The sequence below is a fragment of the Saccopteryx leptura genome, chromosome 2, assembly GCF_036850995.1.
Source record: "Saccopteryx leptura isolate mSacLep1 chromosome 2, mSacLep1_pri_phased_curated, whole genome shotgun sequence".
In the NCBI taxonomy this organism is placed as follows: Eukaryota; Metazoa; Chordata; class Mammalia; order Chiroptera; family Emballonuridae; genus Saccopteryx; species Saccopteryx leptura.
Window position 1 is genome coordinate 306,510,883 of NC_089504.1, and position 16,600 is coordinate 306,527,482.

Genomic DNA, 16,600 nt, shown 5'->3' on the forward strand with positions numbered 1-16,600 from the left:
AGTGGGTCAGAATTTGCATGACCTAGCCATTTGCAAAGAAAAGTTTGGCATTTTATTTTAGATCTAGACAAGTGAAATTATTAATATTCAAAAGGTAGTTCATTACAAAATTCCTCAAATTTGGCCTTGGTTAATATTCAGAAAGACCTATAAAATATGTTCATATCATTTAAATTTACAGATTGGATTTTTTTATCTGTCCTCATTAAATTTAGTTTTTACAACTTCCTGATCCAGACATTTCTGGGTACCCCAGAAGATTTTTGTTATTGTTTTATTGTAATATAATTATTATGTTCAAGCAGTAAGACCTCCAGCATTTGTTTCAGGCATTATTTAATCTAATGATTTGTGACCTCATTAAATAAAGCCTTTGTTCTGACATTCACCATCACTCTGTAAAACCAATAAAGGCTTTAGCATTATCAGAAAGAAAACAAAACAAGGCCCTGGGCAGGTGACACTATATCTTTATTTATTTATTTATTTTTAATTTTTGTGGCAGAGACAGAGAAAGTCAGAGAGAAGGACAGATAGGGACAGAAAGACAGGAAGGAAGAGAGATGAGAAACATCAATTCTTCATTGCGGCTCCTTAGTTGTTCATTGATTGATTTCTCATATGTGCCTTGACGGGGGGGGGGGGGGGGGGGGGTGTTCAGCAGACCAAGTGACCTGTTGCTCAAGCCAGCGACCTTGGGCTCAAGCTAAGCTGGTGAGCCTTGCTCAAACCAGATGAGCCCGCGCTCAAGCTGGCGACCTCAGGGTCTCAAACCTGGATCCTCCACATCCCAGTCCAATGCTCTATCCACTGCGCCACCGCCTGGTCAGGCAGGTGACATTATATCTTGAGGAGGGAATTGGGGCATCTTGCCTGGAACTCTTTAAGACTGAGCTCTAGGCCCTGGCCGGTTGGCTCAGTGGTAGAGCATCGGCCTGGCGTGCAGGAGTCCTGGGTTCAATTCCCGGCCAGGGCCCACAGAGGAAGTGCCCATCTGCTTCTCCGCCCCTCCCTCTCTCCTTCCTCTCTGTCTCTCTCTTCCCCTCCCGCAGCCAAGGCTCCATTGGAGCAGAGTTGGCCCGGGTGCTGAGGATGGCTCTGTGGCCTCTGCCTCAGGTGCTAGAGTGGCTTTGGTTGCAACAGAGCAACACCCCAGATGGGCAGAGCATCGCCCCCTGGTGGGCAGAGCGTCGCCCCCTGGTGGGCGTGCCAGGTGGATCCCGGTCGGGTGCATGTGGGAGTCTGTCTGACTGCCTCCCTGTTTCCAACTTCAGAAAAATACAAAAAAAAAAAAAGAAGAAAAAAAGACTGAGCTCTAAAGAAAAGGCAGCCACAGTTAGTTTGCTTTCACTCAAGATTTCACTTTTAAACCAACTGGAGAAAGTTGAAGAAAATCAGAGAATTATTGAATGGTCAGGGCTGAAAGGATCTTAAAGAATATCCAGTTCAGCCTGACCTGTGGTGGCACAGTGGATAAAGTATCGACCTGGAACGCTGAGGTCACCGGTTCAAAACCCCGGGCTTGCCTGGTCAAGGCACATATGGGAGTTGATGCTTCCTACTCCTTCCCCCTTCTCTCTCTCCTCTCTCTCTAAAAATGAATAAATAAATTTAAAAAAAAAGCATATCCAGTTCAACCTCTGATTGGAAACAAGTAGGTGACTTGCCTAAAATCGTATAGCCAAGGCAAAACCATAACCCAGGTGTCCTGGTGCCTACCCCTGCGCTTCTTCCATGAGGTCATCTGTATGCTCCTATATTATTGTTTGGGTGCTCAGGAATGCAAGGCTTTTAATGCTGCTGCCATATTAGAAATCAAGAGACAGTGCAAATACATTGACACCTCTCGTATATTTTTTGTTTTCTCTGCTTTTTTAAAAATAAACATTTAAAAGTCAGTCTCCTGTGTTAGCCACACAAGATGTAACATCTACAGCAGGGGTCCCTAAACTGCGGCCCGCGGGGCTGCATGCGGCCCCCTGAGGCCATTTATCCAGCCCCCGCCGCACTTTCATTGGTGGTCAGTGAGAGGCCCATAGTTCCCATTGAAATACTGGTCAGTTTGTTGATTTAAATATACTTGTTCTTTATTTTAAATATTGTATTTGTTCCCGTTTTGTTTTTTTACTTTAAAATAAGATATGTGCAGTGTGCATAGGGATTTGTTCATAGTTGTTTTTATAGTCCGGCCCTCCAACAGTCTGAGGGACAGTAAACTGGCCCCCTGTGTAAAAAGTTTGGGGACCCCTGCTCTACAGAACCTGATCTATTTTGGGCAAGCCCGACTAGCTGATGCACTACAGTGGAAACTCCCTGTGGAAGTTTCCCTTAGAAGGAAACAGATGGTTCTCCAGGACTCATTCTAAACACAATATTGAATATTTACTACAGGAAGGAGAACATTTTTATCTAAACAATATTTCTAAAAAATTTCCCTAAAACTTTTTGACTCTTAGCATTATTTATATCTCAGTGAGCCTAATACTGTCAGAAATCTTGGATGTTCAGTCCATATTACATGTATGCCTGTCTTGCTTGCTTCAAATTAATTTGGGAGAAGAGAGATAATTTGCCATTCACCAGTCAGCCATTCATAGCTATAATCTCCTACTTCTGCATTCTCCCATCACTTTGTGGACACGAGGCATTTCCAAGATGTTAGGCCACCATGCATCCTGATTGATTTATATAGCTTCTGTCACCAGGATATGTTTACAGGCCCCCAAATCCATAGGTCTCCTTATTTTTGCACCTGAATGATGTTTCTGAGTAGATACCTGTTTCTCATCTGACACCCTCTGTTATTTCTAGTTCGGTGCTCTTAAGGTATCAAGAAACATACAAAAGAAACACCTGGTTAGAATTCACCATCTGCCATTTTTGCATCTGTGCTAGAGAATTAAGCAATTTACTACAATGTGGTTTGATAAAGGGGGTGGGGTTGATTTTAAAAAACCAACCACAATGAATATCAAATCCCTCCAACATAGTTTCATACCCACCAGAACAACTCCTAGCAGTTACAAACATAGCTTATATAAGTTCCAAGTATATGTGCTTAAAATTCTACATCTCTTTTCTGATCCTAAATTAGAAAGCTGCCCAGGAAAGCTTGTCTGAATGAAGTTCCTATGTTCATGTATCGTTTTTCTGACCAGTTCTTGCTCTAGGCACAGTCTTCCAGGAGTGACAGCTGCGTATTTTCAGATGAAAGGTGCTGCATGTTGAAGGGCTTGTTGTGTGAAAAGCAGGATAGGGAGGAGGTAGCATTTCATATGGAAGGTCTCATGTGAACTGCCCAACAGTGACTTCCAGGTACCTGTCGGTTCTGAGGTAGTGATGGCTGGGCCTTATTACAGGAGGCCGGAGACAACAACCAGTTCTGCTGGAGGAACCTCTTTTCCTGCATCAACCTTCTGAGGCTGCTCAATAAGCTGACCAAATGGAAGCATTCCCGAACCATGGTGAGTGTGGCTTCGGATCCTGGAGATGTCCATCTGACTGCATTTTTTACAGCTTCAGTTAATATTTATGGACTTCCTACTAGAATCTATGTAAACACAATAAATTAAAATCAATTTTAAAAAATCTTAAAAGAAATTTATGGACTTCCTGCTTTGCAAACTCTGTAGATAGACATGGGATGCTATGTAAGTGTTAGACCCTCCTAATTCTGGACATTTATTCTATTAGAGATAATTATTTACATTCCTTTTCAGAGAGCTGAAGATGGGCCCTCCCTCAGGTCAGTTCTGGTAGGGAAGTTAGCATGGCTATCTGGGTTATAGTCACAGATCCCAAATATGCAGGTCTAAGATTATTCATTGCAGCATTGTTTGTCATCACGAAAGATTGGAAACAACCTAAATGCCCATTAATGTGGGACCAACTGGTTAAATAATTTATGGTACATCCTTATAATAGCATATTGTGCAACAATTAAAAAGAATGAGGCAGTTCTATACCAAAATGAAATAATTTTCAAGATAGATTTTTTTTTTTTTTTTTTTTTTTTTTTTTACAGAGGCAGAGATAGACAGGGACAGACAGACAGGAATGGAGAGAGATGAGAAGCATCAATCATCAGTTTCTCGTTGCGAGTTGCGACTTCTTAGTTGTTCATTGATTGCTTTCTCACATGTGCCTTGACCGCGGGCCTTCAGCAGACCGAGTAACCCCCTGCTGGAGTCAGCGACCTTGGGTCCAAGCTGGTGAGCTCTTTGCTCAAGCCAGATGAGCCCGCGCTCAAGCTGGCGACCTCAGGGTCTCGAACCTGGGTCCTTCCGCATCCCAGTCCGACGCTCTATCCACTGCGCCACCACCTGGGCAGGCTCAAGATAGATTGTTTTTAAAAAGCGAGATGGAACAGTATGACAGGAGATGTAGTTGACTGTCATCTTTGTTAGTAAAAGTAATAAATGCACACTTAGAATTACCCGCAGAAGATAGACAAGAAACTGCTAATAGTGGAAATGAGATGTGTGAGTGACAAAATATTTTTGCACTTTATTTATATCATGTACTTTGGATATTAGAAACTTATAAATGTGAAATATAAATGGAGTGGTTCCTCTATATTCTTGAAGCCTAAGTCCAAGTAGAGCCTGAATCATAGATTTCCGAAAGCTTCCCAGAGTGATCTGAGGTCAGCCAGAGTTAGCTTAATTTGTCTATGAGTTGGAAATGACAAGCAATTTTAGATTTTGACCTGTCTTTCTTCACTCTCACCCCTCTTTAAATGGGCAGATGTTGGTGGTGTTTAAATCTGCTCCAATCTTAAAGCGGGCCCTCAAGGTCAAACAGGCCATGCTGCAGCTTTATGTCCTGAAGCTGTTAAAAATACAGACCAAGTACCTGGGACGCCAGTGGAGGAAAAGCAACATGAAAACCATGTCGGCCATTTACCAGAAAGTGCGCCATCGCATGAACGATGACTGGGCTTACGGGAATGGTGAGTCCTCGGAGCTCTTGGCTTCCAGGAGTAGCCTGGGGTTTAAACAAAACTAAACAAGCACTTATCGCTGCTCTTGCGGTATGAATTGTTACATATTTTGGATGAGAAGTATGCGATTATAGATTAGGTGCTGATAGAACAAACTTTAAGGCACTGCTCCAATCCAGCATGTACCCCATTAAGTCCATTTTCCTTTTTTTTTTTTTTTTTTTTTACAGAGACAGAGAGAGAGTCAGAGTGAGGGATAGACAGGGACAGACAGACAGGAATGGAGAGATGAGAAGCATCAATCATTAGTTTTTCTTTGTGCATTGTGACATCTTAGTTGTTCATTGATTGCTTTCTCATATGTGCCTTGACCGTGGGCCTTCAGCAGACCGAATAACCCCTTGCTCGAGCCAGCAACTTTGGGTCCAAGCTGGTGAGCTTTTTGCTCAAGCCAGATGAACCCACGCTCAAACTGGCAACCTCGGGGTCTCGAACCTGGGTCTTCCGCATCCCAGTCCGACGCTCTATCCACTGTGCCACCGCCTGGTCAGGCAAGTCCATTTTCTTAAACAAGTAAATTGAGTGACACCCACTTTCCAAAACATGCCTTTAAATGACAGGTTTCTCTTGAGAGATTTTTTTTTTTATTTTTATTTTATTCATTTTAGAGAGGAGAGAGGGGGGGAGAGAGAGAGAGAGAGAGAGAGTGAGACGGAAAGAGAGACGGGGGGAGGAGCTGGAAGCATCAACTCCCATATGTGCCTTGACCAGGCAAGCCCAGGGTTTCGAACTGGCGACCTCAGCATTTCTAGGTCAATGCTTTATCCACTACACCACCACAGGTCAGGCTCTCTTGAGTGATTTTTAAAATTAAAATAACCTTTTATTCCTGGAAACATAGGTCCTGGTTACAATAAAAAATTTATAATAATAAAAAACATTATTATGAGGGCTATAAAAGTGATTGATTATAAAAATGCAGAGAAAATAATAAGAATGGAATAGTATTTATTGATATTCCCTCCCCAACAAGGTATTATCACCCTTGTTTTATACATGAATACACTAATAAACCGGGGTCTATCTGCTGCAGAAATCACATGCTGATTCCATCTGCTCTAGTTTCAAATTCTTTAGGTTGTTATGTGAGTTCTTCATGGCCACTTCCTTTAAATATAACCTTTTATTATTACAAAGCAGTTAGAAAATACAGAGGGAAACTTTTGATATTGCCATATTTACTCCATATTTGAACCACCCCAAAATTGCCACTGTTAACATCCTATTGTATATTCTTCCAGATCTTTTTCTCTACACACACACACACACACACACACACACACACACACTTTATTAAAATGAAAACAAACTGGCCCTGGCCGGCTGGCTCCTGGTAGAGCATCAGCCTAGCATGTAGACCTACTGGGATTGATTCCCGGTCAGGGCACACATGAGAAGTGACCATCTGCTTCTCTTCCCCTCCCTCTCCCCCTTCTCTCTCTCTTCATCTCCCGCAGCCAGTGGCTCGATTGGTTTGAACATCAGCCCTGGGCACAGAGGATAGCTCTGTTGATTTGAGTGTCTGCCCCAGACATGGCTTGCCAGATGAATCCTGGTCAGGGCGCATGCAGGAATCTGCTTCACTATCTCCCCTCTTCTCACTTAAAAAAATAAAATAATAAATAAAATAAAATGAAATTGTATATGCTTTTTTATAATCTCTTGTTAACATTCTCTCCACCTTTCCATATCACTATATTTTTAAATTTTATCTAATAAAGTATATATTCAGAATTTTCCAGTTGCCCAGGTTTCTTTAAACTTTTTCCCCCCAAGTCATAATACAACCCAGGACCACAAATTCCATCTGGCTGTTATATCCTTTTATTCATTTTGGATCTGGCAGTCATCCCCCCCCCACACACACACACACACATACACGTTGTATAGAACATAATACGACTATTTGAAGAAGTAGGACAAGTTTCCGGCAGAATATCCACCTGGGTTTTTCTGCTTGCTTCTTTGTGGTGTCATTTACCTTATTCCCCTATCTCAGCAATTTTCAACCTTTTTCATGTCATGGCACACAAAAATTAATCACTAAAATTCTGCGACGCACCAAAAATATATTTTTGCCAATTTGACCAGAAAAATAGATGTAATTTTGATTCATTCACACAAGACAGCTGTTGCTGTGTTGGCTGTTGTCATTTTTTTATTTGACAATCTAAAGGAAAAGAAGTCAGTGCTCCTGACTAAATAGTCAAGTACTGCATGTTTTAAAAATTCTTGCACCAGTGTGCCATGGCACCCCAGTTGAAAATCGCTGCTCTATCTCTGGTATTACCTGTAAACTGGAAGTTAGACCTAAAAGTTTGATGAATTCAATTTAAAATTTTGGGGCTATAGTACATTCTGGGTAATGGGGGCTGCATGTTATGCCTTACATCAGGAGACGTAATATCTAGCTCACCTACCAAGACTTATGCTAAGATTGACCAGAGTTTGGAAGAACTTATTTTGGAGAGCTCTTTTGTTGTATTGACATTTGTTGTGGTGGTTTTTGACCATTATTTGCATAATTGCATTTAAGAGTTTTTGGTAAGAGTGCACAGAACTAAAGGAAGCAGATAAGCCAGCATGCACCTTCTATAAGAAATAAAGCATGATTAACTAGTTAAGTTCTTACGGATTTTTAAAACATGAAAATATTTTATCCTGCCAGTGGCACATCTGTTATTGCTGCCAGCATGAGCTGAAACCCTAACTGTACTCCCTTATACTAAACCAGAGTGTTTTCTGTTTTTACCTCCATGGAAACCTTAATCTCATAATATTAATACAAGCTGACACATTTATCATGTGCTGGGGGAGGTCCTAGGGAATCAGGAGAAGTCTTTAATAATTGATTCCTTCTAATTCTCCTCACTGTACCCCTTCCTGCCTGTTCGCATTCCTTGAGAGCTGGTGATTCTGTTCAAATGGGAAACTCCCATTCCTGAGGAAAGCTCAAGAAAGGAAACTGAGCCTGGCTGGTGACTCCTTTTGTCATCTCCATACATCAAAGTTGGGGTTTGATCCCCAGTCAGGGCACATGCAAGACTCAACCAATGAAAGCATAGATGGGTGGAGCAACAAATCGATGTTTCTCTCCCTCTCTCTCCCATCTTCAAGAGATATAATCAATAAATAAAAATTTTATATTTTATTAATTAGCCTTTAAAAACAAGAAAGGGAACTGAGCCTGACCTGTGGTGGCATAGTGGATAAAACGTCTACCTGGAAATGCTGAGGTCGCCGGTTCGAAACCCTGGGCTTGCCTGGTCAAGGCACATATGGGAGTTGATGCTTCCGGCTCCTCCCCCCTTCTCTCTCTGTCTCTCCTTCTCCTCTCTAAAATGAATAAATAAAAAATTTTAAAAAAATAAAAAAAATTAAAAAAAAAGAAAGGGAACTGAGTTGCCATTTTGAAAATATAGTTAACAGGTCCTCAAATAACATCATTTTGTTCAATGTTGATAAAATGCCTTTGGAACTTAGCTCTCGTTTATATCAGCCTATGTTAAAATTGTGTTGCTTAAAGTCTCAGAACCTATCAATGATGTTAAGTAAGGACTTATTTACTGTACATATAACTAGTAAGAAAGTGAAATACTGGCCTGACCTGTGGTGGCGCAGTGGATAAAGCGTCAACCTGGAAATGCTGAGGTTGCCGGTTCAAAACCCTGGGCTTGCCTGGTCAAGGCACATATGGGAGTTGATGCTTCCTGCTCCTCCCCCCCCCCTCTATAATGAATAAATAAATCTTAAAAAAAAGAAAAGAATGTGAAATACTGAAAAAGACATACAATAAAAAGTCCACCTCTCTCAGGGTCCTCATTTCTTTATTAGTGGTAATCATTGTTACCAGTTTCCACACTATCCTTCCAAAGATAGCCTGTATATATAAGGACAGGTATGTGGGCATGTGTGTATTTTTTAAAGTTGAGTGGCAATGTGCTCTTTGCTTACTTTTTATGTTGCTTTTTACAGAAAGGGAAATTCTGAGCAGTTCCATTGTTGGTGTCCTATGGACCAGTGGTCCCCAACCCCTGGGCTGCAGACCGGTACTGGTCCGTGGGCCATTAGATGCCGGTCCGCAGAGAAAGAATAAATAACTTACATTATTTCTGTTTTATTTATATTTAAGTCTGAATGATGTTTATTTTTTTAAAATGACCAGATTCCCTCTTTTACATCTGTCTAAGACTCACTCTTGACGCTTGTCTTGGTCACGTGATACATTTATCCATCCCACCCTAAAGGCCGGTCCGTGAAAATATGTTCTGACATTAAACTGGTCTGTGGCCCAAAAAAGGTTGGGGACCACTGCTATAAATCACACTTTGTGGTAAGGGGAGCAGGGTCCTGAGTTGTGTACCTCTTCTCTTTCTCTCTTCCCATCACAGACATCGACGCCAGGCCATGGGACTTCCAAGCAGAAGAGTGCACCTTGAGGGCCAACATTGAGGCTTTTAATAGCCGCCGATATGACAGACCTCAGGACTCTGAATTTTCCCCTGTGGATAACTGCTTGCAGAGTGTGCTGGGGCAGAGGCTGGATCTGCCTGAGGATTTCCACTATTCATATGAGATCTGGCTGGAAAGAGAGGTGTTTTCACAGCCCATCTGTTGGGAAGAGCTGCTCCAGAATCACTAAGCTCTTGTCAACAAAGCATCTTATAGATGGGGGTTGGCTCCAATAAATGGTGCTCTGCCTACCCTGCTCATTCAGCCTTTGTTTCCAGTTCTGGAAGTGCTGTTCCAGGAGATCTGGCCCAATCCAAGGACTTCCGGTATAGTTCAGGGCATTCTGGGGGCTCTTGTGCCTGGCGATAGTGTGAGTCTAGGGTCCTGAATCACAAAAAAGTGATGAATTTACCGTAGGGTCATTTGGGTGCCAGATGGCCTTGGAAATCCTACTGGATCAGTCCTAAAAAGACTCTGTTGTGGGACTGCTCCCTGCTTTAGTATTACTTAGAACCAGCCGAGGCTTTGCCAGCCCCAAGAATGAGAATGAGTTTATAATGGCATTTGGCCCATGGCATTCATCTTGGCAATGGGAGATACATGTCATAATCTCGTTCACCCTGGATTCCTAGGACTTACCAGGGTTTTAGCAAAACCAACTTTGAAATTAAGTCTGTATTTTAAATTTTAAATTTGGACACCTCTTTCTAAAATCATTAGCTCTAAGATGATTTTAGAACACTTGCACCTTCTTTGAGAAGGATGATGACTTACTCTTACCTAAATACTGCATGTTAGAGAAAAGTGTATTGTGTCAAGTGTTTGTCCTTTACTCCCTGAGAGATCGATGTTCAATGTGAAAAGCATTTCCTGTGTGTTCTGGACAGGGCATGGGTGTTCCACCACAACCAGTGAGAAGTAGTCAGGCCTCCTCTAAGGGATGTTCCATGTTTTTTTCGAAACTATTTCAGGGGTTTTGGGGTTTTTTTGTTTTGTTTTTACAGAGACAGAGAGAGGAATAGACAGGGACAGACAGACAGGAATGGAGAGATGAGAAGCATCAATCATCAGTTCCTCATTGCGCGTTGCAACACCTTAGTTGTTCATTGATTGCTTTCTCATATGTGCCTTGACCATGGGCCTTCAGTAGACCGAGTAACCCCTTGCTCGAGCCAGTGACCCTGGGCCCAAGCCCGTGAGCTTTTTTTTTTTTTGCCCAAACCAGATGAGCCCATGCTCAAGCTGGCGACCTCAGGGTCTCGAACCTGAGTCCTTCCGCATCCCAGTCCGACGCTCTATCCACTGCACCACCGCCTGGTCAGGCCAAAACTATTTTAGTTTTAAAATGACTAAGTACACTGCAGCAAATTATTTTCACCCAATTCATGTTTTCAATGACCAGTTAACCACAGAAGGTTTTATTTATTGATATGATTGATATAGTGTGTCCATTTTGCTCATGATCAATTATTGAACAGCAAGACATCTTACCATTTTTCTTCTCCTATGTTGGTTAATGATTTTGTTTTTCTGCTAGCAGCTTCAAAGTGTCCTGGAGATTTAGCAACACTGTTTCTACCTGCAAGTGTTGCATGTTTCTTTGAAAAGGTTAAGGGTTGAGGTACCAATCTCTTTCAACTTCTCTTACAGCAGAATCACATACTACCCAACAGAAATGAGATTTTTTGAAATGTTTCTGATTCAACCAGGATTATTTTGTTTCTCTTCTATCCCCACAATTGTCATCTATATTTTCAAGCGTTTCCATTTTAAATCCCCCTCCCCCAGTGTAGATACTACTGAATCTTTTTTATGACAGCACCAGGCCACTTTAATTGTACCAGAACTTCTAATCAAAATTGGCTTATTTATACTCTGTCCTTTGTCAACCACAGTCTAATTTGTTTTTTTTATTTTATTTTATTTTATTTTATTTTTATTTTTTGTATTTTTCTGAAGCTGGAAACGGGGAGAGACAGTCAGACAGACTCCCGCATGCGCTCGACCGGGATCCACCCGCCACGCCCACCAGGGGCGAGGCTCTGCCCACCAGGGGGCAATGCTCTGCCCCTCCGGGGCATAGCTCTGCCTCAACCAGAGCCACTCTAGCGCCTGGGGCAGAGGCTAAGGAGCCATCCCCAGCGCCCGGGCCTTCTTTGCTCCAATGGAGCCTTGGCTGCGGGCGGGGAAGAGAGAGACAGAGAGGAAGGAGGGGGGTGGGGGTGGAGAAGCAAATGGTCGCTTCTCCTATGTGCCCTAGCCGGGGATCGCACCCGGGTCCCCCGCACGCCAGGCCGACGCTCTACCGCTGAGCCAACCGGCCAGGGCCTAACCACAGTCTAATTTGGAAGTCATGATTAAGTTACAGGCCATATCCACAAGAACTACACCAAAATTTATAAGCCTGGACTTCACCTCTTTGTGCTGTTAGGGCAGCAGGATTTCTGTTTTTATGTCAAGGTTGTGTAAGTAGGTAATGGATGGTATTTCTTAAAATGTTTTGTAAATTTTGCCTAAGTAGAATGGTGGTCCTCATTGCAATCAAAACAATTTACTGAGCATATCATTTATGAACCCTATTCATCTATAATTTTAATGTGATTTCAGTAAAAGGATAATTTTCAAGGAAAGAGCAGTCATCAATCTATTTCTTTTAAAGCCATTTAGTATTTAATTTGTGTCAAGAACAAATAAGCTGCCCTTTTAAAAGTATGCACATGAATGCTTTCTGAGGCATAGAAGTATGATAAGCCTGAACATTTCATACTTTCTTCCAAATCTTCTCTAAAAGAAGATTAATTCTCAGTACAGATGGAGAAATTGTGGCATCAAGGATAACTGATTAGTTTCAAATCACATCATTTTTTCACTGACTTGCTGAGACTAGAATTCAGGTAACCAGTTTGAATATCCCAATTTGAGAACCCATGTGTGTGGTTAGGAATAAATTCATATTAATCAGCTTCCAACTGTGATTACTGTTATTTCATAGAAGAACATTATTTGAGTGATTCATTAAGTAGAGGATTTTTATTTGTGTAAGGTTTGTATTGATTGTTGATAACACTGTTTATTTACTGAAGCACTTTAATAAAAAGAAAATTGAACTGGAGTTTCTAACTTGATCTTTATATATATATTTAAGATTTATTGATTTTTAGAGGGAGGAGAGAGAGAAATGGAATAGGAAGAGGAGCGGGAAGCAACGACTCTTAGTAGTTACTTCTCCTGTGTGCCTTTACTGGGTTAAGCCTGGTGACCTTAGCATTACAGGCTGATGCTTTATTCACTGCACCACCACAGGTCAGACAGTCTTTAAATTCTTGGTTTTTTTTGTTTTTTCTTTTTTTTTTTGTTTTTTCTGAAGCTGGAAACGGGGAGAGACAGTCAGACAGACTCCCGCATGCGCCTGACCGGGATCCACCCGGCACGCCCACCAGGGGGCGATGCTCTGCCCATCCTGGGCGTCGCCATGTTGCGACCAGAGCCACTCTAGCGCCTGAGGCAGAGGCCACAGAGCCATCCCCAGCGCCCGGGCCATTTTTGCTCCAGTGGAGCCTTAGCTGCGGGAGGGGAAGAGAGAGACAGAGAGGAAGGCGCAGCGGAGGGGTGGAGAAGCAAATGGGTGCTTCTCCTGTATGCCCTGGCCGGGAATTGAACCCGGGTCCTCCACACGCTAGGCCGACGCTCTACCACTGAGCCAACCGGCCAGGGCAGACAGTCTTTAAATTCTTAAACACAAGAGAATCTTAAAGACATATTAGATATAGAAAGGATTAGATGTAATTAAAGAGGATGAATATAAAATTTTTTAGTATTCCCTGGGAGTAGACTAATATAAGCAACTGCAAAATCTTAGTGACTTATGACAAAACTTTAATTTCTTATTCATGGGTCTGGGGATCAGCTGCAGCTCTGCTCACTTGGACTGAGCTCTGCCAGATCAGCTCTGCTTCATACATCTTCTGTCACTAGGCTGACAGAACAGCCCATACCTAGGACATACTATCCTCATAGTCAAAGGCAGGAGCAAGAGACCAAACCATATCTGCAAGCACATTTAAAGCTCCTGCTTGGATGTGGCACAAGTCAAATTGCTCATGTCTCATTGGTCTAAAGCAGTGGTCAGCAAACTCATTAGTCAACAGAGCCAAATATCAACAGTACAACGATTAAAATTTATTTTGAGAGGCAAATTTTTTAAACTTAAACTATATAGGTAGGTACATTCCTTATCGAGGTAGTGCCCGCATGTGGTGTTTTGTGGAAGAGCCACACTCAAGGGGCCATAGAGCCACATGTGGCTTGTGAGCTGCCGTTTGCCAACCAGGGGTCTAAAGCAATTACATGGACACGGCAACCACTGGGCCGTTGAGATGCACACTCTACCTACAGAGAACCAGCTGCAACCAGACTGCCATAGACACAGTCACTACGGCTTCCTGGTGAGCTCTTGAGATTGGTAGTGGGACTTTCCTAGAGGTTCTTAGGAATTTTGACAGCTTTCCAGTGAGAATTTGAAACTACTCATTTCAGTGCTTTTTTTTTTTTTAAGACTTTATTTATTTTAGAGAGGAGAGAGAAGGACAGGAAAAGGGGGAAGAGCAGGAAGCATCAACTTCCATATGTGCCTTAACCAGGCAAATCCAGGGTTTCCAACCAGTGACTTCAGCATCCACTGCGCCACCACAGGTCAGGCACTATTTCAGTGCTTTATTTTGATATTTTCAGTTGTGTTTTTTTTTTACTTTCCTTTTCCATAGTTTCCCCACGTCTTCCATTAACAATAATCACTGTTATATAAAGATAATGCTATAGACAATTGTTTTGATAGTTTCTGTTTCTCCCCCCAAGTATGTATAATAGTTGTGGTGAGTTTTGAATTCTTTTTTTCCAGCACTTCTTGAGATGACTCATATTTACAATAAAACTAGCTGAGATTAAGAATGCAGCTGAGGACCTTATCGATGGTAGTGCAGTGGATAGAGGACCCAGAAGGCCAAGGTCAATGGTTTCAAACCTGAGGTGGCTGGCTTGAGCCCGAGGTTGCTGGTTTAATCCCCAGTTAAGGCACATATGAGAGGCAATCAGTCCACAACTAAGTAGAGCAATGAGTTGATTCCTCTCTCTCTCTCTCTCCCCTGGTTGGTTATAGTGTCATCCTGAGACACCAAGGTTGCGGGTTCAATACCCTGGTCAGGGTGCATATAGGAAGCAACCATTAAATGGACAACTAAGTAAAATAACAAATGAATGCTTCTCTCTCGCGCTCTCTCTCTCTCTCTCTCTCTCTCTGTCTCCCTCCTTCCCCTTTCCTGCCACTAAAAATCAATTTTTAAAAATGCCGCTGAGGTTCTGAAACAAAAATGACACTGTTTCATACAACAATCAAATTCACAACCTTAATCTCATCAGTGTTATAATTAATGAGCTAAGTAACCAGTCAGGCTAGGTGAAGTATGGACTTTGAAACTCTGGGCATTCTGGGAAGCTAGGTGCTAAGTGTGTGTTTAGGGTTATTTTCAGAGGCTAAGAAAGTCCTGCCATTATCTCAGAAATACTGGGCATGGCCAATTAACATCTGCTCTGCCTATAATTCCAGGCCAGACTTTTCTGTATTAGTGTGGTAAGAATGTTTTCTGTAATAAAATAATATTTTACAAAATGTAGAACTTAGCTATAAACATTTGTAAGACACCCAGTAGTTTCTATAGCAGCTAGTCCTATCGTATGTGTTTAATACTAATACATATTTAAACACATTTTATATGATGCTTTTCAACATGAGAGATATCAAAAATTTCAGAGTAAATATGGCCACAGCATGATTTTCTTTTCTATATATTTTAATTTTTGTCTTCCTCTTGGCCTACCCCTACTTTCTCATTTTCTCTCAACCAAAAATAGACTACAGAGTCTTTCCGTGCTACCTAGAGAGGCGCCCACGTAACTTAAAGGGAAACTTTCACAATGTCTGGAGCCCTCGATGTCCTGCAAATGAAGAAGGATGTCCTCAACTTCCTTGCAGCAGAAACCCACTTAAGGGACACCAACCTTGACTTCTAAGTGGAACAGTATGTCTCCAGTAGGAACAGTGATGGTGTCTACAGCATAAAGCTGAAGAGAACGTGGGAGGAGCTTCTGCCGCAGCTTTGCCATTGTCGTCTTTGGAAACCCCGCTGATGTCAGTGTCACATTATCCAGGAACACTGGCCAGCGAGCTGGGCTGAAGTTTGCTGCTGCCCCTGAAGCCACTCCTCTTGCTGGCCCCTTCACTCCTAGAATTGTCACTGACCAGCCCCAGGCAGCCTTCTGGGAGCCGAGATATCCCAGTGGTACTGATGACCCCAGGGCTGACCACCAGCCTCTCACAGAGATGTCCTGTGTTAACCTGCCTGCCGTCGCTCTCTGTAACACAGACTCACCTCTGCGCGCTATGTGAACACTGCCATCCCCGGCAACAATGAGGAGGCTTGCTCAGTGGTCTGATGTGGTCAGTGCCGGCCCAGGAAGTTCTGCGTATGCACGGCATGAACACCCATGGGAGGTCACGCCAGCCTTCTGTTTCTACAAAGATCCTGAAGAGATTGAGAGATAAGAGCAGGTCGCTGGGAAAAGACTGTGCTGGAGGAGGAATTTCAGGGTGAATGGACTGCTCCAGCTCCCAAGTTCATGTCTGCTGAGCCTGAGGTCGCAGACTGGTCCGAAGGGGAGCAGGTGCCCGCTGAGCCTATGCAGCAGTTTCCTGCTGAGCCTGGAGTGCTCCGCCCACCAATGCTCAGAGCGCTGAGTGCGTAGGAACAACCACTGAGTGGTCTTAAGCTGTTCGTCTGCAAACTCTTCAACAGAATGGAAATAAGGTTGATGGAAAAGTTTCCAAAAGTTGTGTTCATTAAAAAAAAAGAAAGAAAGAGTAGTGATTGTGAAAAGAATAATTTACCTCCCTGATAAACTCAACACTGAGCTATTACTATAGTGGCCATTAACTATATAAAGAAATGTGTAATCTCTAAAATAGGGTAGATCAAAGGAAGAGATCAACGCTCTGTTTATATCGGCAACAGCATGCCAATGGATAAGTCCCAATTGGTGATTTTTGGAAAACACATGAGTTACCTTATTTACTGATTTTTCCACTAGCGAATT

The 16,600-nt window shown here is 42.5% G+C and overlaps 1 protein-coding gene and 1 pseudogene across 1 annotated transcript in view; both read left to right on the top strand.

Annotated features, from left to right (window-relative positions):
• The window catches only part of STRIP2 (striatin interacting protein 2), a 45,437-nt gene extending 35,342 nt beyond the window's left edge, over nt 1–10,095 (top strand). The window contains exons 19-21 of the mRNA XM_066362654.1: nt 3,360–3,464; nt 4,747–4,951; nt 9,394–10,095. Coding sequence (XP_066218751.1) covers nt 3,360–3,464; nt 4,747–4,951; nt 9,394–9,644 — 561 coding nt within the window. The 3' untranslated portion in view covers nt 9,645–10,095. The remainder of the gene's footprint in view (nt 1–3,359; nt 3,465–4,746; nt 4,952–9,393) is intronic.
• Nucleotides 10,096–15,424: 5,329 nt separating this feature from the next.
• LOC136391150 (small ribosomal subunit protein uS2 pseudogene) lies at nt 15,425–16,275 on the top strand (annotated as a pseudogene).
• The last annotated feature ends 325 nt before the right edge of the window (nt 16,276–16,600 follow it).